The 25,003-nt window shown below is 46.4% G+C and overlaps 1 protein-coding gene across 1 annotated transcript; it reads left to right on the plus strand.

Annotated features, from left to right (window-relative positions):
- The first annotated feature begins 999 nt into the window (after positions 1–999).
- On the plus strand, positions 1,000–22,096 carry LAYN (layilin). The gene is made up of 9 exons (XM_035140159.2): positions 1,000–1,178; positions 5,249–5,272; positions 6,893–7,187; positions 14,012–14,169; positions 15,549–15,590; positions 15,837–15,923; positions 16,174–16,276; positions 17,502–18,897; positions 20,182–22,096. The coding sequence occupies exons 1-8, from the start codon at positions 1,052–1,054 to the stop codon at positions 17,860–17,862; spliced, it is 1,197 nt and encodes a 398-aa protein (XP_034996050.2). The 5' UTR covers positions 1,000–1,051; the 3' UTR covers positions 17,863–18,897; positions 20,182–22,096.
- Positions 22,097–25,003: the final 2,907 nt, after the last annotated feature.

The following is a 25,003-nucleotide window of genomic DNA, read 5'->3' on the forward strand; positions in this document are numbered from 1 at the left end:
TAGATGGTCCAGTGAGTCATTACTTGGCACAAGGCAGCATTCTATATTCCTAAAGCATGTTGGCTGAGCCCACATATCTGTGGAGTACATGGTGAGCAGCTGGGGTTGTTTGGATAGTTGTGAGTTGTTTGGTGAGGCCTTATGAGGGAAGGTTGAAGGAGCTAGGTATGTTTAGCCTGGAAGAGAGGAGACTGAGATGAGCTATGATGATAGCCATCTTCAAATATTTCAAGGGCTGTCACATGGGACATGGAGCAAGCTTGTTTTCTCCTGCTCTGGAGGGCAGGACTCGAACCCATGGCGTCAAGTTACAAGAAAGGAGATTCTGACTAAACATCAAGAAGAACTTCTTGATAGTAAGAGCTGTTCAGCAGTGGAACGGTCTCCGTCTGGAGGTGATGGACTCTCCTTCCTTGGAGGTTTTTTAAACAGGTTGAATGGCCAACTGTCATGGATGCTTTAGCTGAGATTCCTGCATTGCAGGGGGTTGGACTGGATGACCCTCGGGGTCCCTTCCAACTATACAATTCTATGATTCTATTGTCAGGGCATCTTTGCCACTGCTTGCTGGGGCCGGGTAGCATTATCCACTCCAGACCTGCAGCGTTTTCACTTCTAAGCCAACTTTTGGATCCCCATCTGCACAGGAAACATTCCGCATGCAAAACCCACACGGCCTAACTTCGCATTCTGTTTTCAAAACGTGTGTCTTATGAATGCCCCCCCCCCACCCAAAAAACAAAAAAAAACCCACAACTTCCAGAGCTGCTTCCCATGCATCAGTTTGGCATCGAGCTCCACTTTGGCTACCGAAGCATCTCTCGACCCCTCTCGGCAGGCATGTCGAGAGACTGAGCACTGTACCAGTGTCCGCGCAGAGTCTCCCCACCCCACCCGCGAGTCTCTCCAGCGTCCCTCCCCTCGGCTGGCCCCTGGCCCGGAGGCGGAGCCGGCTCTGCTGCTGCCGCCGCCGCCGCCTTGGCCGCTGCCAGAAGCTCGCCCGGAGCTCGCGCTGCTGCCCTTGCGCTGCTGCTGCCAGTGCGGCCGGGACATGCGGCTCCGGGGACGCGGCGGAGGAGCCGCCGCGGGGAGCAACTTGCTGCTGCTGCTGCTGCTGCTGCTACTACTGGCTGCCTTCTGCGGGGCGGCGGGCGGGCAGGGGACGCGGCTGCTCAGCGGTGAGTGCCTGCCGGGCTGGGCTGGGCAAGCGGATGCATCAGTCCCGGTCCCGAGATGGCTGGGGAGAGAGGCAGGCGCGGGGGTCTCGGGCTGTTCCCCTCCTGTTTTGCAGCGGGTGGGGGGAAGCACCCACACCCGTAATTTGAAAGCAAATGCAAAAGTTAAGGGGGGTGATCTGGAGCTGCGTCTCCGCTTTCTGGAATGGGGAGCGCTTTGGGCTGCATTAGGGGGGTGGGCATTAAATCATTGGAATGAGCCCCGACTGAGAAACCTGCCTACTATGGATGAGAAAAGTGATGCTAACTGGGGTTGGGTGGGTAGGGACAATATTCTTTGTTGGCGAGAGAACAGTGGGTGAAAGAGCAGCTTCAGCGGTGCCCAAGGTCGGTGGGGGCTAACCCCCCCTTCCTCCTCCTGATGGTACTTTTATTAATGCGCACCAGAAAAAATGCTACTGTTGCTGCAAGGAGAAGCAGGCAGGTTGTGAAGGTGCAGAGCTTTCTCCTCCCAGAAATAGAGGGTGGTGGGGGTCCTTCTGCCTGAGAAAAGCGGGACCAACGGCCGGCCAGTTTTAGTATCTGTTTCTAGAGGCAAAGAAGCAAACAAAGTATGCAGTCCTGGCTATATGGTTTGGCAGTCTCCATCTCATCGAAAGCCAGGGGCTATAATACGTTGCCAAAGTTTTGTGCAGGACTGCGCCCAGAAAATGTTGATGGCACCCCAGAGACGACCCAGCTGATATGGGTGGCCTCATCTTCAGCAGCCTACTTGCTTACTCTACAAATACACAAAGTGGATTGTGGGTGGACTAAATAAGACGGGTTTTCTTTCGCGGAAGGAGGGGGCGATGGTAGAGCTTTGTTCGAAAAGTTGTGTGCGTTTCAACACCCAAGTGTAGCGGAGACTATGTGTGTCTCTGCAGCGGAGAACCTGGGATCCCTTCCAGGCTCTGCTCTGGGCTGCTAACGCTCCGGACACAGCAGAAGTGGGGGTGCAGGCTGGGGCTGCCCCAACGGGGAAGGCACTATGGCAGATGCTTTGCTGCCTTGGCATGGGGGGGGGAGGGGAGAGAGAGAGAGAGAGAGACGGGCTGCCAGCTTGGGTAGAATTAACATGAGTCAGATGTCCAGCAGGACCCTGGTTTCAGTTCTGGGGATCAGTGCTGGAAGAAATTATATGACGCTGCTTTCACTGCATCAAGCTGCGTAGCTCAGTTGGTTATAGCTACTATGATGGTGATAATGCCAAGGTTGCAGGTTCGATCCCCGTATGGGACAGCTGCATATTCCTGCATTGCAGGGGGTTGGACTACATGATCCTTAGGGTCCTTTCCAACTCTACAATTCTATGAAATAAGCTGGCCGGGGGGGGGTCTATTTTAGCTGGTGGTGTCTGCTCCTGGGAATTTGTGAGCTTCAGGGGGTGATGTTGTATGCTCTTCTTCATCTGAGCTCCTGTCCAAAAGCAGTGGTTCAGTTCAGTCATTTTAAACTCTGGGCAGAATAGACTTATGAGGCATCTCTCTTTAGATGGCATTACTTCACTTACTTCAAAAGGTGGTTAGCCAGTCTGGCTTCCGCTGAGGCATTTCCTGATCGTTCTGCTGATCTGCCCCAGCGTCCTGCCCTGATTGGTGCCATTGTGCAAAATGGATAATGTTTATAGGATGCTGCCTTCTAGTGATTCAAGCTATTGGTCCATCTAGCCTTTATTGTTTGCTCTGACTGTTAGCAGACTTCCACAGTTGCAGGAAGGTGTTGCCCTTGTTTAAAACTGGTCCTGTGAACTGGAGATGCTGGTGATTAAACCTGGGACATGCAAACCAGGCAGTGTACCACTGAGCTCTGGCCGTTCCCATGAAGTGCCGTCAAGGAGAAATGCTTCTGAGCTCGCTTAGAATGCTTATCTATCACTATTGAGTCACTATAGCTCCCCACCCCCCAAAAAACCTTACTACTCAAGCTGGCATAGGAAGCTGCCCTATACTGAATCTGACCACCCAGTCCAGTAATTTCTATACAGTACAGTGACTGGCAGTGGCTCTCCAGGGTTCCAGACAGAGGGCTCTCTAAGCCCTGCTGGGAGGTGCCAGGGCTTGAACCAGGGACCTGCATACAGAGCAAATGAGCTATCACTAATCTACAGCCTATACTGGGCTTTAAGATGGAGGTTTAAGCTCCAGTGCTATTCAGAAACCAAGACATATTTTGGCAACAGCCATGGCGGTTCCACAGGCCAGCTAGAAATATCGTGCAGTGGGCCGGCCACTTTGCAGCACAACAGTATTTTAAGCATCCTCTTAGAATACACACACACACATATATCCCCCTTCTTAAGATTCTTTAAATAAACTCTTTCCCCACTCTAAGTGTGGAGACTGTCTGAAAATGAATACTGCCAACAAATTCCCATTTGTTCTGTACTAGTCAAGCCTGCTTTGTCTGGATTTGCTTGTTCCTTCACCCCCACAGCTATAAGTGCTCCTATCTGCTCTAGGCTGCTGCAGAATCATGTAAGCAATGTAATACAAAAACAAAATACACATCTCAGTCATACAATAAAGCATAATAAAATTACTCAATTACCTGAACAAGTATATTTTCATTTTAAAAGGTACCTGTTTATCTTTTCTTTTTTAATGCTATAGGCATTTCCAACCATTCTTTTCTTTTGCATTAGTGAGGGCCAGATACATAGCCAGTTCATATTACCATTGGGGACACACTTGATGGTTTTGGCATGTAGAATCAGCCCCACACATGCTCCAATTTAACGAGTCTTTGAAAGCTTATAAAGCAACTTCTGCTAGGGTGTTGTGTGTGTAATTGAAGATGTGCAACTTTGTGCATGGCATGCTATTGCCCCCCCCCCACACTCCAATTGCCATGTTATGATTTCATTGTGAAACTAATACGTTGATATACTGCCATGTGATTGATGGTTACCACATGTTTCTTATTCTAGCACTAATTACTTTTCACATGCAAAACAACTTGCAGGCCTTATCTTAGTTATCCTCATCAAAAACGTAGATGATACAGCATTATTGTTCCCATTTTACAGAAGATAAGGGGGGGAGCTATGCAAGGCCTTGGTTACAATGGAATTTGAACTCAGGCCTCCCATCACTGTACAGTGGTACCTCTGGTTAAGAACTTAATTCGTTCTGGAGGTCCGTTCTTAACCAGAAACTGTTCTTAACCTCAAGCACCACTTTAGCTAATGGGGCCTCCTGCGGCCGCCGCACCGCCAGAGCACAATTTCTGTTCTCATCCTGAAGCAAAGTTCTTAACCTGAGGTACTATTTCTGGGTTAGCGGAGTTTGTAACCTGAAACGTTTGTAACCTGAAGCATTTGTAACCCGAGGTACCACTGTATTAGACTATGCTGCTGTTTTGCAGAACTATTTCATATTATTTGTCTGAGTCATTAATAAGGTGTATGCTGGTGTGTTTTGCAGCAGATATGAAACACCTGACGGGCAGACATGCTTTCCTAAACATTTTCTCAAAGAGCTATGATTGACCATGGGTCTCTGATGCATTTCCACTACTTGATTTGGAGTACCCATCTGCTCTCCACACTTGCAGTTTGTGTTGCACTGAACACCAGTGTGATCTAGCGGCTAGCCACTGTGCAAGATGTGAAGCAGCTCTAAGGAGGGATTTGAACTTGGGCCTCTGCATCTACCTCTTTGTACTAAAAAATACCTAACATATTGATGAAGCAGAGAAATTGGTTAGAATCTTAGCTATATTTATTAAGGGCTAATCAGATTGAAATCAACACCTGACTTAATAACTAAGCACCTTTAGTTTCATGGACTCATCTCTAGTATGCAGTAGAGTGAGATCACTGGTGCCTGGCCTGCAATCAACTGCATTGCATTCCTGCCTTGGCTAAAAATAACTTCAAATTTTGCTGATAAAATGCAGACATTTGCCAGGTTGTTGCAAAAACTTTAGCCACCTCAAAGCAGCCCACTCTTAAGGGCTGGATATTCTGCAGTCCTGGTCATTGCCAATTTTATAAGTGATGTGCTTTTTCTCTTCTTCCCATTGCCTCACAGCTGCGGATCTGATTCTTCAGAGAGGTAATGTATTTTGTATTTCATCAAAGATGCATGTTGGTCAGATTATTGATGGTGACTAGACTGTTTTTGCTGTGCTCAGCATTTTAACTTGTATGCCATCTGCAGTTAAGACACTGGAATCCCACGCAGTCAAATTACAGTAGTGTGCTGTATTAAGATCCTTGGAATGGAGTGCTGTAAACTTTTGTTCTGTACGTTTAAGGAAGAACAGAAACGCGAGGATCTCTCTCAAAATGTGTTTTAGAAACACCACTTTGCATCATAGGGGTTTATAACATCCTGTCCTGAAACACATGTTCCATGGTTGGCTTCTTAAAACAGAACACTTGACTCTGCACTGGATAAATGTGGACATAAAATACTAATTAAAATGATTTACTCGGATGTGGTCTTTGTGTTCCCTGTCTTTTTATACAAAAGTCACATTGTGAAATTCACGAGACAGAGATTGGCTGATGATATAGGTTTATAGGAAGCAGCTTTATAAGGAGCCAGGCCATCGGTTTGCCTCACTCAGTATTGTCCACATACATTGCTGATGGCACTTCAGGGTTTCAAACAAGAGTCTTTTGCAGTCCTACCTGGAGATGCTGGGGATTGAACCTTCTGCATGAATTCTTGTCAGGGCGGTTTTCAGGAGCAGGTCTGCAATAACTCACACGGTGTCAGTGAAGTTAACTCTCTTTATTCAAAAAAAAAAAACAGCTCAGGAGGCCAGGCCTAGTGAGCATTGCAACTCTCCCCAGTAGATCTTGCCCCAGTAAGGCAGTTCCAAACAGCTCCCTAAGTCTCCTCCTTCCCCGGGTCATCCCCAAACGATCCTTATGTGTATTTGCTCCTCTCACTTCCTACCTCTTCTGGTTCTGGTAGACTGGGGGTGGGGGGAACTGGTCACAGGAGGAGGGAGAGACCCCCTGGCTTCTTCAGCAGCCAGCTTCATCTCTACCTCTTGGTCCCCTTCCTCTCCAGCCTCCTCTTCTGCCTCTGATTCTGGGCTGTTCTCTGCCCCAGCCTCTTCCTGCTCACTTAACCCTGTTGCCCCTTCAGCTTCTGACACCTCATCCTCCCAGTCAGCTCCCTATTCTCCCTCTGACCACTCAGCATCATCCCACCACCAATCCCCTGGCTCTGAGCCTTCTTCTCTTGCGGGTTCCCCAGCTGGTGCCTCCCACCACTCGGCATCCTGCCAGACCATGACAATTCTACTATTGAGCTACAGCCTGTATGAAAAATTCATAACACAAATTCTGGGATTGAATGAGCCTTAATATGAACTAGTTTAGTTAATTTTCTTGTGATAAGAAGCTTTCACCTAACACAAAAAATTGAGTTCTTTCTGAGCACACATACCAACAGATTTATGGCTGGCACTCATTTTTGTATCTGGCCAAAATGTGACAGCAATGCTTTCCTCAACTTCAGTCAAAGGAAATGTGGTTAGACTGGCCATACTATGCAGGTAGGTGTTCTTAATTCCAGCTCATGTGAGTTTTATGAGTGCTGATGTGAGTTAATGGAGAGAAATTCCATGCAGCACAAAACTCATCATGGGAGAAGTATTGCCTACCTTTTCCTGCTGGTTTGCTAATGGGTTTTTCTTTTCTTTTTGGACTTTCTTAGGACATGCCATTTGCCGTGGAGGAACCCAACGCCCGTGCTACAAGATCGTTTACTTACATAATGTTGTACGCAGGGTTGGCTTTAAAGAAGCTCTTCAGGCCTGTAGGAGAGATGGAGGAGACCTAGTCAGTATAGAAACACAGTCAGAACAGAAACTGATTGAGAAGATGATTGGGAGCTTTTCAGCATCAGATGGCGACTTCTGGATAGGGCTTAGGAGAGAATCAGATCCTGACAACAGCACTGAATGCCCAAACTTGTACTCTTGGTCAGATGGAAGTTTGTCCACGTTTCGGTAAGTCCATATGTTCAGAACAGAAGTATAAGTTCCTTCGTGAAGTTAGCAAGTCAAACAAAAGTATTAAGTGTTCTGAATAGAGATTCCTACCCATTTATAAATAAGTTCTACTGTTATGTACTGAGCTGAATCCTAGAACAATAGGATTCAGAATCAGCGGGAGCTACCCAATCCAACTCCAGGTGGAAGTGAATCCGCAACCTGATTGGCCTGCTGGAGCAGCCAATCAGGCGGCTGGCAGAAGTGAATCTGCTACCTGATTGGCCTGTAGGAGCAGCCAATCAGGCTGCAGGCAGAAGTCAATCCACAATATAATTGGCCCACAGGTGTAGCCCTGAAGTAGCCAATCACGCAAGGCCCATTGTGTAAATAATGTATATAAGCAGATGGTTTTGGGAAAAGAGCCATTCGTCTTCTCTTCTTCTCCTTGATGAATATGAGCTGAATAAAGAGCATGAAATTCACTCTCGACTCCGAGTATATTTCACTGGCGACGAAGGTGGGATCCTGCTGAGCTGACCGCCACCACGCACTGCACCGCAGCACCGCCATCTGCTGCACCGCTGCATCGCACCGTGCATCCAGGCTTCAGCTCCAGGACCCAAGGAACCCAGAATGGCAACCGACAGCAGCTTCTTGCCATTCAAACCAGCATCAGGAGACTGGGAAGGGTACGCCGCCCGTTTCAACTTCCTCCTGCAAGCGAAAGAAGTCACCAACGATGCCATGAAGAGGGCGACATTCTTCAGCGTCTGTGGAGAGGAGACGTTTGAAATCGCCCGGGCTCTACTTGCACCTAGAGATGTCGCTACCGTCTCTTACAAAACAATAATGGAACGGCTGAAGGAGCACTTTTCACCACAGCCCTCGGTGGTAGCTTGCCGAAATGCCTTCTACGCAAAGCGGCAAGCCCCGGGGGAAACCATAACTGGGTTTGTGACCTCCCTCCGCCAAGCCGCCCGGTTATGCAACTTCTCAGAGTTGGAGAACATGCTTCGTGACCGCCTCGTCGGTGGCCTGAGGGACGAGATGTTGCAACGACGCCTCTACGCCAAAAAAGACCTCACGTTCCAGATTGCTCTGGAGGAAGCCCTGGCCACCGAAGCCGCCAAGAGGTCAACGCAAGAGGCACGACCGGCCCCGCCATCCCAACCGAGGGTCTACCACGAAGACCTCACCGACGAATCCGAATCTGACAGGGAGGAAGTACACCGAGTACAGCGGCGCACTCAAGCAGCACACACACCACAGCAGCCTCGACGAGAAGGAGGGAACTGTGCAAGCTGCGGGGAGAACCACGAGAGGAGGACCTGTCGTTTCCGCAACGCAGAGTGCAGGCAGTGCAGAAAATTGGGACACATCGCCCGGGTGTGTCGGGCTCGACTCACCCGTCGACAAGCATCAGATGACCGACCCAGGAGCCCCAGGTCACACGGCACCATGCACCAAGGCAACTCGACGGAGATCACGGACTACCAGGTATTCCAGTTGCCCCATCCCAGCACAGAGAAAATTTATATAGAGGTACAGATAGAGGGAGCCCCATGCCGCATGGAGCTGGACACGGGTTCAACTCTATCCATAATCTCGGCCCGAACATTAAGGGAACTGTGCCCTAATGGGGGTCCCAAACTAAGGCCGGCCCCATTCACCCTCCGGGACTTCCAGAAACGTAAGGTCCCTACAATGGGGGTGGGGACCTTCAGGGTGCAATATCGAGGGCGAAAGCAACAATTGGACTTGCTGGTAGTTAAGGGCCCCTACGTTAGCTTACTGGGACTGGCATGGTTTGGACCTCTGGGGCTAGCCGTTACCGGGGTGAACCGCACTAGCTTACAAGTGGACGTGGACGCCATATGCAAAGAGTTTCCAGGGGTTTTCGATGGGGCATTGGGACGATATACAGGACCCCCCATTGCCCTACAGCTAGACCCCGCTGTACGACCCATCAGGCACAAGGCCCGCCGGGTCCCGTTCGCCCTGAAACCCCGCATAGACGAGGAATTGGACCGGCTCGTGGAGCAAGGAGTGCTGGAGCCGGTGCCCAACGCCCCCTGGGAAACTCCAATTGTCACACCCGTCAAGCCTAACGGTTCGGTCCGCATCTGTGCAGACTACAAATGCACCATAAACAAGGCTCTCACGGCCCATGCATACCCAGTGCCAGTGGTCAGCCATGTCCTCGCCACCCTGGCTGGGTCAAAAATCTTTGGCAAACTGGACTTGGCCCAAGCGTATCAACAGTTGCCTGTGGACGAAGCCACAGCAGAGGCTCAGACGATTGTGACGCACAGAGGGGCATTCAGAGTAAAGCGGCTGCAATTTGGCGTTAGCGTGGCACCAGGCATATTCCAGAATCTAATGGACTCTCTCCTTAAAGGGATTCCTGGCGTCACCCCCTTCTTCGATGATGTACTGATCGCCGGGCCCACACCAGAGGAATTTGAGGACCGCCTCCGCTCCGTCCTGCACCGTTTCCAGACGGCGGGCCTCAAGGTGAAGCGGGAAAAGTGTTTACTGGGAGTGCCGCAGGTGGACTTTCTGGGATTTAAGGTGGACGCAGAAGGGGTCCATCCAACCGGTGACAAGGTACGGGCCATTTGTGAGGCCCCAGCGCCCAAGAGCAAGCCCGAACTTCAGTCATTCTTGGGACTATTGAACTTTTACCATGCCTTCCTTCCCCATAAGGCAGCGGTAGCGGAGCCCCTACACAGACTCCTAGATAAAAGGGCCCCATGGGTGTGGGGCCAGCGACAAAGGGCCGCATTCCAGGCAGTCAAGGACTTGCTCGTCTCGAACTCGGTCTTGGCACACTTCGACGAGAGGCTGCCAGTGGTGCTGGCATGCGACGCCTCTCCCTATGGCATCGGCGCTGTCCTGGGACACCAACTCCCGGATGGAAGAGAGGTGCCGGTGGCATACTTCTCCCAGACGCTTGCTGCAGCCGAACGAAACTACTCACAGATTGACAAGGAGGGTCTGGCAATCGTGAAGGGCGTAAAAAAATTCCATGATTTCTTGTACGGGCGGCCCTTTACCATAGTGACTGACCACAAGCCGTTGCTTGGCCTGTTTGCCCCCGAGAAGCAGACCCCCCAAGTGTTGTCTCCACGTGTCCTCAGGTGGTCAATTTTCCTTGCCGGCTACCAGTATGCACTAATCCACCGCCCTGGGAAGGCGATGGGCCACGCAGACGCACTCAGCAGGCTACCACTACCAGAAACAGGCCCCGACCCAGCGCCTGCGCAAGAGGTTATGACCCTGGAGCTGCTTCCCGACCGACCCATTCAGGCACAAGAAGTTGCGCACCATTCCACAAAAGATAGGGTCATCTCCCGGGTCCTGGACTGGGTGTGGCGAGGATGGCCCAGCAGCAGCCCCGGGCCAGAATTCGCTGGCTACACAAACCGCAAACATGAACTGTCGGCCCACAAGGGGTGCCTGTTATGGGGAAGCAGGGTTGTTGTTCCCCAGCCCCTCCGCAAAAGGGTCCTCACAGCCCTACACGAGACACACCCAGGGGTAGTGAGGATGAAGGCCCTTGCCAGGAGTTATGTGTGGTGGCCGGGGATTGACAGAGAGATAGAGGCCTGGGTCCAACACTGCCAGACCTGCCAAGAATCCCGCCCGGATCCCCCAAGGGCCCCAGTCCAGCCCTGGGAGTCCGCCCGACATCCATGGTCACGCTTGCACGTGGACTTCGCTGGCCCCTTCCAGGGAAAAACATTCTTCATAGTGGTGGATTCCTACACCAAATGGCTGGAGGTCGCACTGGTACCGTCCACTTCTACGGCGGCAGCCATCCGGGTACTACGTAAGCTGTTTGCAACCCACGGGCTCCCTGACACCCTCGTCTCAGACAATGGAACCGCATTCACGTCAGAGGAGTTCCAGACCTTCACAGTGCAGAACGCCATCCGCCACATCCGCTCAGCACCATTCCACCCTGCCACCAATGGCCAAGCGGAGCGCATGGTGCGGACCACCAAGGACAGCCTCCGCCGCATAACACAAGGGGACTGGGAATACCGCCTTGCCGCATTTCTTCTAGCACAGCACAGCACCCCAAGCACAACGACGGGCCGGAGCCCAGCTGAACTACTCATGGGCCGGCGCCTTGCAACTAGACTGGACCGACTTCACCCCGACAGAGCTCAGGATGAGGTAGTGGTGGGGGAAGGCAGGAACCCCCGGACATTTGTGGCCCAGGACCCAGTGTATGCAAAGAATTTTGGGGCAGGCCCAGCATGGGTACCCGCCACAGTCACCAAGGTGACCGGTCCCGTGTCGTACGAGGTACTAACGGAAGGGGGACAACGTTGGCGCCGCCACTGCGACCAGCTACGGCGACGATTCCCAGGAGGAACCCGGGAGGAGAGCGGGACAGAGGGGTCCCAAGGGGACAGCAGGGCAGTGAGGCCTGTAGAGCGAGAGGGGTGGGCAGGGGAAGCAGAAGCAGTAGGCACAGAGGGGCGCCCCGAGGCTGGAAGGACACCGGAACCAGAGTCACAACCTAGTGGTTCAGTGGCGCCAGACCAGACAGCCCCGGCACAGCCAGCAGCCTCGGAACACGAGCCAGAACCAGAACCCCTGACCAAGGAACACCCCAGGCCACAACGCACACGGAGGCGGCCAGCAGACCTTGGGGACTACGAATGCAACTTCCCGGGCAGGACTGGAACTTAGAGGGGAGGGGTGTTATGTACTGAGCTGAATCCTAGAACAATAGGATTCAGAATCAGCGGGAGCTACCCAATCCAACTCCAGGTGGAAGTGAATCCGCAACCTGATTGGCCTGCTGGAGCAGCCAATCAGGCGGCTGGCAGAAGTGAATCTGCTACCTGATTGGCCTGTAGGAGCAGCCAATCAGGCTGCAGGCAGAAGTCAATCCACAATATAATTGGCCCACAGGTGTAGCCCTGAAGTAGCCAATCACGCAAGGCCCATTGTGTAAATAATGTATATAAGCAGATGGTTTTGGGAAAAGAGCCATTCGTCTTCTCTTCTTCTCCTTGATGAATATGAGCTGAATAAAGAGCATGAAATTCACTCTCGACTCCGAGTATATTTCATCTACCTTTTGAGAAAAGCATTGGTGTTTTAATCCAAAGCCCCAGAGAATTTCTTTTGGCCATAATTGTCTTTTGCTTTCCTGGCTTAGGCACCCTGTGTATCAAGGATGTCAAGAGCTCAACCTATTATTGCATAACAGGTTTCCTGGTGGGAATGGTGTTAACCCTTCCAGAGAACCTTCCCACAGCTCACAGTGCCAAACTGGGACTTCAGGACCATGCTAGGAGTGCAAGCAGCTGCCACACCCATTACTTCCTGGCATAGTTGTGGCGTTATCCCATGTGACCAACATCAACCAGTAAAATTTGTGTACCAGAACATCAGTGACCAAACGGGCCCATCCAGCTTCGTATCCTGCTGGTATAACCCATAACAAGAATTATTGCAAGAAAAAAATTGCACAAGTATTCTTTCTTTGGACTGTGAAAGGGACTAAATATCACGTTTGCGTATCCTCTGTTAGCACCATGCAGCATCTGGGTTCAGCCAGGGAAGGCTTATGGCTGAGATAGATCCCATGAGCTGTAGTTCAGGGGTATTATTTATGTGTTGCTTCATAAAATGTATATACCGTTTGATAATAAAAGACCTCAAAGTGGCTTACAGAAAGAATAAAAGAACATTGTCGGTGAAGAAACAGTTACAGGTAGGTAGCCGTGTTGGTCTGAGTCGAAGCAAAAAATAAAAAAATTCCTTCAGTAGCACCTTAAAGACCAACTAAGTTTATATTTTGGTATGAGCTTTCGTGTGCATGCACACTTCTTCACACTTCTTCGTGCATGCACACGAAAGCTCATACCAAAATATAAACTTAGTTGGTCTTTAAGGTGCTACTGAAGGAATTTTTTTATTTTTTGGTGAAGAAACAGTTATTTAAAACATACAAATAATAATTAACATCAATAATAAGCTTAAAACCTTGTAAACATTCTACATAACCGGATAGGTTTGTCTAAACAGAATTGTTTCTAACGGATGCCAAAAATAATACAGCGAAGCTGCCTGCCTGAATGACAATCAGGTAGAGTGATAGAGCATTTGGTTTGCATGAAGAAGGTCCCTGGTTTTATCCCTAGCATCTCCAGGTAGGACTTGGGACATCCCATTTAAAAAAAACCTTGGAGAGCCACTGCCAGTCACTGTGTAGACAACACAGATCTAGATGAGCCATTGGTTTGGGAAAGGGCATAGCCCACTGGTAGAGCATTTGCTTTGCTTGCAGAAGGTCCCAGATTCAATTCCTGGCATTTCCAGGTGGAGCTCAGAGCATCCCCTGCCTGCAAACTTGGGAAGCTGCTGCCAGTCAGTGTAGACAGCACTGAGCAAGATAGACTAATAGTCCGACCAAAAGTCAGCTTCCTGTGTTGCCAGCCTGAACAGGAAGCCTCCATAGCCCGTCCTGTTGAGGACAGCCGATGGCTTGTCTGGGTCAGTGGAGTTCCTCCAGCACCTAGGATCCCTTTTCTGTTTAGAGAGAGATGCTCCAACCTGTAGCTTCCCTGGCTCATCATTGGGGGGGGGGGCAGGTGTGCACAGAGCTATGGATTCCTGGTTCTAGCCTTGCTGTCCCTGACATCTGCACCCTCCACATTCACGTGAAGAGCTAGAGCAGCAGGTACAAAGTCAAAAGGTGTTGTGAGTGAATTTGATTCCTTCCATGTATTTCTCTGCTCTGCGAAATGCCCTTCATGGGGAGAACTCCTGGCAAGAAGAAGCAATTCCCCTGATGTTTTGCTTTGATTCCACAGAAACTGGTACGCAGACGAGCCCTCTTGCGGAAGTGAAGTCTGTGTTGTGATGTACCACCAACCCTCAGCACCTGCAGGCGATGGGGGGCCGTATATGTTTCAGTGGAATGATGACAGCTGCAGCATGAAAAACAACTTCATTTGCAAATATCCCCAGGGTAATTGAGTCCATATCCTGCGATGTCCAATTCGGCCCAGGGGCTGGTCATTTGTGGTGTGGGAGACTTCTAGCAATGAAGGGATACATAAATGTCTGGGAATGTTAAACGCAATGCCTACTTGTGTTATGGAGTCTTAAGAGTTAACTCGCTTATTATGGACTTTATCTTTTGCGGTTGTGGAATGAACATCCTATGTCCTTTGGCCTTAACTGAAAGAACTGGAACCAAGAATGATTAATAACATATATCTGTATATTGTGATTTCTCTCCAGTTTTGAAGAAATCCAGCATCTTTCCATATAGTCAGTTTTCTCAGCACTGCAATAGGCATTAAAAGGGAAATGCTACTGGGGCAGTCTCTGAACTCAATGTATATTGGCTATTGCTTGAATGATTGTTCAATTTCTGTACTGCTTAATATATTAAAAAAATATCTCCAAGCAGCGTACAAAAAAGAAGCAACAGACAACTTAAACAAAATATTACAAAAATTCAGAGTTACATATAAAAATGTTACATTAATACAAAGTTACTAATATATATAAATCAATATCAGCCCCCCCCTTTCTGGCACACCCTCCCTCTCAGGCTCTGGGTTCTCACCCAGGGTCCAAACAAACTCTCAGCCCCCCCTAAAAGTCTAACAAGAATAGTTCCTGGAAACAGTGGTCCTCACCCTAGGCTCTCATTCTAGACTTGCTTTTTTATGGGCAGGCCCAAAGTGGGTGGCACTTCCTCAGGCTGCCTACAGCTGTGTGCCATGCAGCTTCACTCTCCACACTCAGTTCCAGGTACAGCAGGTTCGATGCATTTCCCAGGGGGTCTAAAGGAGGGAGAAAGCCCCTCCCCCTCCACTCACAGCTCTTTCTTCACCCTCCGTCCTCCCTTCTTCTTCCAGTTGCTTTTTGAACAGTATCCAACTCAGAAGAAAATAGTGTATTGTGAGGCTTAGTTCTCACTGCTTTGATGGAGTTTGCAATGCGCAGTACAATAATGTACCTCTAGCATTCACTGGCCACATACTTAAAGATGTTGCTCATATGAACATCATGAAACCTAGAAGGGAATTGTATGGAACCATAGCTTCTCGAGAGCCACCCTTAGAGAGGATTCAGGTTAAGACTTTTAAGTATCACCATTGGGCACAGAAAAAAATATGAAGGCGATGAAATGACAAGGGAAACGGAAAAATGGTTTCAGTGACAAGTTGCAATCCGTTTCCAAAAATGGCCTCCTTAACTAAACTTCTGGGGCACAATATCAAATGTGCCATGAACTTCCATGGATAAGCCAAAACATTGGGGGAGTGGGATTAAGTTTCTCCTGGTGACCAAATGCAGAAGAAAATGTATGTCTGTATGTTTTTTCCCTTGCAGAAAAGCCAACAGCTGCCTCTGAAATTAATACCTCTCAAGCAGGTAAATCTCACATCAGTAAATGTTGAGTGCATGGTATAGATTCTGTTCCAAATAACAGCTACAGTTCCCAGAGTGTTTTAACAGCCAACTCCTAACCACTGTCCGCCACACCCTTAACAAACTACAGTTCCCGGGATTCTCTGGGAGAAGCTATGGCTGCTTAAAGTGGTGTGGTACTGCTTTAAAATGTACAGTGCAATGAAACCATTCTCCTGTAGAGTTGTAATAGCCAGATTCCTTTCCTAGGAGAGTCAACAGAGAGCTTTACACCCACATCCCCAGAGGAACCCATTCCTGAAGTTGCAACTAATAAAACTTTCAAAGAAGCTAAAGGTAGGCACTGTCATTTGTTAGCACAGACTGTAATGAAGTATTTGATTTCCTGGAGAACAGCACAGCAGACATATTTAAAACATCCTGTTACTTGTGCTAATTATCTCCTCTCTTCCTGCCCCCATTGCTAAAGTTAAAAAGAAAAAGGAGAAATTATGCACAGAGAACCTGGAGCATAATAAGTGCATGATAAAGTAATGCCTGTTAATTTTTCCATGAAAAGTTAGAGTATCTTTTCCCCCCCACACAGAGCCTGTTTGGAGCCTTGCCTACTTCTTAATCCCCAGCATTCCTGTGCTGCTTCTCCTCGTGGTCATCACAGCCATTTTCAGCTTTTGGCTTTATGCAAAGAGGCAAGTCACAATATGGGGCAAAGCATGAGGCTTTATGATACGCTGTCATAGCATCTGATCAGGATCAAGGGGCAGTGTGAATGAATGATGAATAAAACTGGGAGTGGGGAAGTAACTGGGAGTGTGGCCTTCTCGGTAGTGGCACCCGTCCTGTGGAACACCCTCCCATCAAATGTCAAGGAAATAAACAACTATATGACTTTTAGAAGACATCTGAAGGCAACCCTGTTTAGGGATGTTTTTAATATTTGATGTTTTAATGCAGGCTTCCTCAAACTCAGCCCTCAAGATGTTTTGAGACTACAATTCCCATCATCCCTGACCACTGGTCCTGCTAGCTAGGGATCATGGGAGTTGTAGGCCAAAACATCTGGAGGGCCAAGATTGAGGAAGCCTGCAATAAAACATTCTGTTGGGAGCCATCCAGAGTGGCTGGGGAAACCCAGCCAGATAGGCAGGGTATGTATGTATGTATGTATGTATGTATGTATGTATGTATGTATGTATAAATAAATAAATATTATTATTATTATTATTATTATTATTATTAAAGAGGAGGGATGTGAACAGGCTGTAAGAAGCTCAATGAAATTACTATTACGTACACACACCTGGAATGAAATGTTTTTGGTGGTTTTCAAACTATTTTAAAATGCTTTAAATATGTTCATTTTTATTCTATTTCAAATTGCATTGTTTTAACGTGTTGATGTTTGCTGCCCTGGGCTCCTCTCTGGGAGGCAGGGTGGGATATAGATTTAATTAATGACATGTTAAGTTAACAAATGTGCACACACATAAACATCTGCTGCTATCACTTTTAGATGTCCTTCCTGTTGCTAGCTTGTGTGCGCTTCCAGGGTAAAATTCTACTTTTGGATAAAGGAAGTTAATTTCTTGCCTGCAGTTATTATTACCTTTCTTTTTCCTGCTACTGCTAAGTTCAGATTGGATTGTGCCACTACTTACTACAGTAAACAAAGCAGTAAACAAAGTATTCTCTTCCTTTATGTGGCCACAGACTCACTCTCTCTCTCTCTCTCTCTCTCTCTCTCTCTCTCTCTCTCTCTCTCTCTCTCTGTGTGTGTGTGTGTGTGTGTGTGTGTGTGTGTACACAAACTTTCTCTGCACTCTAACACCACTAAATTAGTTTCCTAGTAAGTGTTTTGTGGTCCAGTGGAAGATAAAAGGAAGCTAATACCTTTTTATTTATTTCCCTTCTAAGGAGACGGGAGCAAACAGAGATGAATGCAAAGGAACACGATACCTGGCTATCCCCCAAGAGACAGAACAGCCCCAGTTTGGAGATATACAATGTAATCAGAAAACAGTCAGAAACAGATCTCGCTAGGACCAGACCAGACATTAAGAACTCTTCTTTCCGGGTCCGTCCTGGAGAAGATACTCCTGATGACCTCTCTGGGGACTATGACAATATGGCTGTCAATACCTCGGAGAGTGGCTTTGTGACTTTGGCCAGCACTGAAAGTGGATTTGTCACCAATGACATATACGAACTGTGCAATGACAGAGTGGGGCGAAGCAAAGAATCAGCCTGGGTAGAAAATGAGATCTATGGCTATTAAAAAAGACTGTGCTTTGGATATTGAGCTAAGTGGACATTGGAACTAGCTCTGGCACACAGGGACGTGCGCCTTGTAGGCAAAGGAATGTGATTTCTGCATTTGGCAGTGTTTGCGTTTTTACGAGAAAGGTTTTGCTTTTTTTGAAAGTGGAATGCGAGGGAATTTATATATGCAGGTAGAGCTCTTATTCAGCTAAGGAAAATGGCCTTGTGCAATCTTGCTTCCATTCCTTGACGGACAGACATCATCCCCCGATAATCTACAACTTGACAGTATTTCTGTCTTGTGACAACATGCACTTAAATCAAAACTCCTGTCTTTTAAGCTAATTGCCTAAGCCCAGATGGAGCTTGTGAGTTATTCAGTGATTATTTTTCCAGCTCCAGGATAAAAATACTACAGGTGTCACAGGTGACCATCAGTACCTAGTTTTCACCAGCTGTCTAGTATCCATATTTTGTTATCCTGAAATCCATCAGTTTTCCAGCAAGGAGGGGGCTTTTCCTCTATTGTGCTTTGCTCTTATCCATCCAGCCTACTTTTGCAACTAGTGATTAGCTTTCTTATACCCAAGGCCTCCCAACACAGGACATGGACATCAAATGACATCAAAAACCAACAAAGCAATATGTTTCGGATGCTGAATGTAACACGTTAAGCAAAAAGACTCATTCTAAGAACCTAAATATAAAGAACTTGCAGTATCTGTGCAGGCAATGCGTTCACCGTAGGAATGGCTACAATCCCTAACCCCTCTTTTTGGAAAGATTGCTAAAGCAAAAATTTATAGACACATCTGCATCTGTAGAGCCAAGAAGGCACTTATATGCTGCTGTACAATAGACCTCTGTGCCAGCTTTGCTCATATGCCTTGAGGGAAAGATTAAACACTGGTCACTTAATTTTGGAGGAAATAGGTGACCCGCTACTGTTACGTTTTTACCTCTTTTATGCTTTCTGCTGCCGGCAAGGGTGTTGAAGACCAGCACAGCTGCACTCCTAGAAGTCCTGATGCAGATGAGATTACTGTGCAAGGTTAGTGAATGTAATGGGGAGTAAAAAAATAACTCCAGTCTGAAACACATAATAACACATTCTGTATAAATATGTTATGGAAGAAGCCAATGCATCAGTGCACGTTTGAGAAGCTAGTAGTGATACCTGGAGATCTGTGGTTGGATATCCTAATGCTTTATTATTATTATTATTATTTTAAGGAAGGGGGGATTCAGATCAGGGTGGTGGCACTGGGAGATGAAAACTTAACCCTTCCCCTGCCACTATTTTCTTAATCCAAATTTGCCCACCCCAACAGCTGCTATTTTCCTCCCAGGAGCAAATATACATGTATCCATTTCAAACTAACATGATGCTGATCACGTGGAATGTCCCCTCCCCAACATTAGGGGTTTTGTTGTTGTTGTTCATACTGCTGCAAATCTCAGGACTCCCCCAAACTTTGTGCTTGGATTATGCCATTTGGCTACATCAGTGCAGACTCTTCGGCCTGAAATATAGGACTTAAGGTATAATGTGATACTGCCTCTGAACATTAATTCCATATAGCCAACTTCAGTAATGGCCATTTTTAGACCTCTTTGATGAATTTGATTAATCCCATTTTAAGGCCCTTTTTTTTAAAAAAAAAAGTCTAACTCAGTGGACATCACTAGATATGGCAGCAAATCTAGTGAAGTTAGCAATTATGTATTATGCGAAGCAGCACTTTCTCTTTTCTGTCCTGAACTGACAGCTAATCAGTTTAATAATTAGATGACCCTGAGTTCTTGTATTATGGAAGAGACAAGAAGAACTGCTGTGCCCACTTTCTCTGCTTCATGGGTGATTGTCATGTACGGTTTGAGCCTGATAGCATTAACAACTCTTATATTCTACCCAGCCTTGTGAATGTCCACAAAAAGTACCAAAGCACAAAAAATTACCAGCTCTCCTATCCATGCATGCAACATAATTTGGCCAAGGCACATTTGATCCCATTCTTATCTGTGGGTGGATGCTTATCCCATTTATATATTTTTGTATAGAAATCAATAGACAGGTGTGTGGCTATTTACAAGCTGGTTTCTGACAGTAATAAATTCCATGTCATGTCAAGTCAGTTTATCTGTTACATATTTATAAATTTGTTGAATGCACAGTTACAATGTAAGCATGACATGAACTTGACAAGAACTTCCAAATGCATTTTGTGTGTGTGTGTGTGCAGAATGTGATTTCCTGAGCAGGAAAGATGGGGAGTAAGCATGTCTTTAGCCTCTTTTTCTTATTACTATTTCTTGTTCCTTTCGTGTTTTACAGTACAATTTTGAAAATATTTTTAAGTCTAGCAACAGGACATACACAAGTGATGGAAATAACTGAAAGCAAATCTTCATGAGCAACAGTCTTCTGGAAGCAGCATCTAATCCTGTTTTTCTACCACCAGTCCTAAGACAGATGGAAACAAATGAAATTCCCCCTTTGTCATTGGATATCAAATACATTATCCTTTGATTTTTTAAAAAACCATTGATCCTTAAGTGGAATTTTTAAACTTTGACCTCTAAATGAGCCAAGGCTGACAAGACTTCCTCCTGTGTCAAGAAAGGGCCTGATAATCTGTTTTTGGAAGCACAATACAAAATGAGGGACTGAAGATGATGTTGGTTTCAGAAAATGTAATAAAGTTCCCTGAGATCCTTTCCTCCATGTTTCAGTGAGTTTCTGCCTCAGCCAGGTGATGAGAGACCCACACTGGAAAAAGTAACAAAGTGACTGGGGCTATGTTTGTACAGTGGTGTCAAAAGTAGTCTTATTGAATTCCATGCTGTAATTCCTGGAAATGTCCAAACAAACCAATCAATGCATTATTTGTTGACATGTTTAGCTGAGGCCTGCAGTTTTTAACCTGAGTGCCACAACTCCTCCGGTTTTCTGCTCCAAGGAAGAAGCTGTGAATCAGAATAAGACCAATTTTTTTGTTTTGTTTTTTGTTATTTGACATGTGACAGAAAAGATATATAGTAATAGCAGCTGTCTGTTATCATGTACTGAGTGGAACCGTGTTACCATATGAGGCCACAAATGTTTTTTTATTATATTGTAAGGTGATAAGAGATTTTGTGGTGGTGTTGGGTTGTATGCATGTGGATGTCTGAAGCCTCTGGCTGTGGGTGGCTGAGTTGCTGTGATGTCATGGAATGTTTGTGAACATTCTAACTTGGAAGGAATGGCACTGAAGACAATAGAATCCCCACAAACAGACCAACTTTTGTGATGAAAATAAAGATCAGTTTTGATGGGACTTTTCTCTTCAAGAGGCAGAGAACACAAGGGGTGGAAGGAAGAGAGAAGGGGCTGAAAAGCAGAGACCAACAGAGCTTTTTCTTTTTCTAACCTAGCACACAGGGATTTGGGGGGATTACGTGTAAGGGTTAAGCCTCACTTCCCACATTCATATCCAGTTATAAGAAAAAGGGGGTTGTGCCAAGTATTAATTTTTTTAACTTAAAAATGATGTGGATGCTAACCATAGGAAAAAAGTAATATCAAATTTGACACTGAGGCAAAGATTAGCCTAAAAAACATGAGGTCTTGCTTGAGTAGCTAGAAAGCAGCCTAGGCCACTTGGAACCTTGTGGTCAGGGCGTAGGGAAATGGGTGTTTATACAGACTCCTTACCAGAGTGTATTACTTTGTGTGACATGCAGGGTGTTCAGAGCATATTTTTTCCTATATGTGCAATTAAGCACAAAATTGCTGTCATGGAATTTGACCTTTGCCACAAAGGCTTATTCTCACTGCGTTATTTTCAGACATGTGGGAACTGGCAGCCATGTTATGTGAATGGCTCAAACAGAGAAGTTGCTTCCTGCACTTAATGGATAGAAAAGGAGCAACTGAATATGCACAATCCATTAACCCACATATGAATGAGAATCCCCTATAAGGGAAATTCCCTCTCCAGGTGATTGCAGTTGGAATGTAGGGTAGTAGGATCCTGGAATTGGTATCGAGATAGCCTTGGACACCTTCCAAATTTCATGATTGACAAAACTCTAGTAACTTTTAGTATACAAACCTTAGTGTACAAACAGCCACAAACCTTCATTGTATTTTCAGTTACTTTTCCTGTTATCCTGGACATGGGTATTATTGCACTGCTGTCAAGTTTCTCTTGTGCATGTCTGAATGCAACCTTATATGTTGTTTATTAAGGAATACACATGTTTTGCTGGTGAACTGTTTGCTGGAATATAACTCCATGCTTTTAAGATGGCCAGGGTTACTAAACATGTGTGCAGCATCTACTTCAGTGGGCTGAGTCCTCCTGACCACCATTGAATTAGTCGGCACACATTGCTGAAATGTGTGAAATTCCTCTACTTAAGTGCATTGTGTTTGATCTGTGATGATTCGGTCCCACATGCAAGTCGTGCCTTGATGAGCAAGGGATGAGGATACATGTGTGAATCAGCCATGTGTTTCTTAAAAGCAAAGGCAACAATAATGCCCAAAATTGCTGCCCATGAGCAACGGTCAAAACAGTAGTAGGCAACAGTTGGCAAGTTACACCAGGGAAGTTGTAGTTAGTTGAGTGATGGCTCTTGCTTGGTTTCCCAATTGCTATGCTAAAGGTACCTTTTTCATTAATTAGTTTGATGCATTTCAATTTTTATTGCTATTTTTAAAAGTTAATCAATCTCATTAGCATTTCTTTATTTGCAAGTTATGGCATTGAGGATACCAAGGTTAGTTTCTCACATCACAGGAAATTTCTACATTGCAATGTACACAGGCATCAAAACATGCCTGAGGGTGGATATAGGAAATGCACAGTGCACATCTGTGGAGCTATAGCAGACCTAAGATCACATTCTGCTATTTAGTTTGGATAGGGTCCCCCCCCCCGCTTCTCTGAAGATAAAGAATTGCCCACCTCCCATCTTATTTATTTCATGAAGTCAGCAGCCATGTAATGTTTACAAAGTGACTGTACCCTCATTAGAAACTGGCATTGTTAATATGATGCTTGGGGTTCTACTTATTTTGCATCAAACGCAGCTAAACCACAATATAATATTAAAATCAATACCCAGAAGCAACCAGGAAGTTAAAGAATGAAAAGAAGCCTTAAGAAGAATGTGTGTGGCATGGGAATGAAACAACCATAAAAGTGAATGCTGCTATGATTTTGCTTTGCCAGTATAAACACTTCAGGCAGCCAGTTTTCTGGAAAGGAATCCTAGCATTTTTCAACCATTGTAGTCATTTTTAAGTTTCTACTGGCCTTTCTCTGTCAGTTGATCAGCATTATTCTGTGACTCCTTCCTTTCTAGCTAGCAGTCTTTGAGAAATGCCTGCTGGCTAAGTCCTGCAAGGCTCAAAATTCTCTTGAAAACCACAGCCATTTGCATAGGGAGTACAATGCCAGATAAATAACTACAAGCAGTCTGAACAAAGCTAAGCAGTGTCTGCCAGGGAAGTGTTAGCTGGTAGAGTGATAGCTGTTGGCTGTTCCAATTTTTAACTACATTTCATGAAGCAGTCAGATGCATTTCCTTTTTTGCTTTTTTTAAGGTTTTAATCATTCTCAACTTTTCTTTTTTAGCTGGTCCTGCATCATCTGTTACTGGTTTAGGAAAACAGGAAACGAGAGCTGTGCTGGGGAAAGCCATGTCCCAACCCTTGTGTGTCTTACTCACACTCAAAGTGGGCCGGCAGCATTTTTAGACGGCTTGGGTCGTATGCTGCCTGTGCATAGCTGTCAAGTTCTCCCTCTTTTTAAGGGAAATTCCCTTATGCTGAATAGGCTTCCTCGCGAGAAAAGGGAAAACTTGACAGCTATGTGCCTGTGGCCCTGTGCAAGGGTCAAATCAGCTAATTCACACACAGATTCTTTGGTGGCTTCACCATGTTGCTTTTCCAGAGATTTTTTTGCCACAGATGAGCAGTCTTGCAAATGCTATTACTCTTGCAAATGCTATTACCATGGGCATAGCCAGGATTTATGTTGGAGGTGGTAGGCTTTATGTTAGTAGGGAGCAGAACTCAGTTTAGTATTTTTATTGATTTACTTGATTATACGTAAAGGGACCCCTGACCATTAGGTCCAGTCGTGGACGACTCTGAGGTTGCGGCGCTCATCTCGCTCTATAGGCTGAGGGAGCCGGCGTTTGTCCACAGACAGCTTCCGGGTCATGTGGCCAGCATGACTAAGCTGCTTCTGGCGAAACCAGAGCAGCGCACGGAAACGCAGTTTACCTTCCCGCCGGAGTAGTACCTATTTATCTACTGGCACTTTGACATGCTTTCGAACTGCTAGGTGGGCAGGAGCTGGGACCGAGCAATGGGAGCTCACCCCGTCGCAGGGATTCAAACCCATGGCTATTCCTGAATTTCAGTTACACTAATTAAATGTCCAACTGTGTATCAGGTTGCTCTCCACTTATGTTGCCACTTATGTGTGAAGCAAGGAAGTCTGCCCTCATAGCCCTGCCCTGAGTTCCATTTCATACATCAGTTGATAAAATTGTTGATTAAATCTACATATGGAAAAGTCAATATTTCTGAAGCAAGAAGCAGTTTTCCGATATTTCACGAATAGGAGGCATGCGAGAGAAAAGGGGGGGAGCCTCTTTTAAGGTAGTGCTTGCCACCTGCAGTTCTTATAAGCACTTGTATTTATTTATTTATTTTAAAAACAAACAAACCCAACAACAACCTGTTACATTAACCACTTTCTTGAACATGAAAGACCTACTGTAGAATGACAGAATGGTGATCTATGGTAGTGATAGTGGAGACAGTTTTATACTGTTTGCATAGGCTTGGGAGAGCCCAGTAGCTATAGAGTAGGTAAGGGTAGGATAGTCTAGGAAAGGATCCAAGGGGGGGGGAGTAGGTATTGAAAGCAGATAGGGAGAGGGAGATTGTAGAGGAGGCAAGACTAGTCTGGGCGTAAGGAACAGCAGGGCTAGAAGCATGGAGATGGGAGCAAGAGAGGAAGAGCAACAGATAGTATTGTAGAAGCCAGGTGCAGATGGCATGTATGCTTCAAGTGCAAATTCAGTATATACCAGAAACCTGCAAGTATAGCAGCTGCAGTGTCTGTTTTTCAAAATCTGTGTAGGAATTGTTG

This window comes from Zootoca vivipara, chromosome 15 (assembly GCF_963506605.1).
Source record: "Zootoca vivipara chromosome 15, rZooViv1.1, whole genome shotgun sequence".
In the NCBI taxonomy this organism is placed as follows: Eukaryota; Metazoa; Chordata; class Lepidosauria; order Squamata; family Lacertidae; genus Zootoca; species Zootoca vivipara.

Excerpts from the sequence above, each read along its gene's own strand:
- LAYN (XM_035140159.2), top strand. The coding sequence starts at position 1,052 with ATGCGGCTCCGGGGACGCGGCGGAGGAGCCGCCGCGGGGAGCAACTTG. Across the intron at positions 5,273-6,892 it reads GGATCTGATTCTTCAGAGAG|GACATGCCATTTGCCGTGGA; the intron begins GTAATGTATTTT and ends GGACTTTCTTAG. Across the intron at positions 15,591-15,836 it reads AATTAATACCTCTCAAGCAG|GAGAGTCAACAGAGAGCTTT; the intron begins GTAAATCTCACA and ends TTCCTTTCCTAG.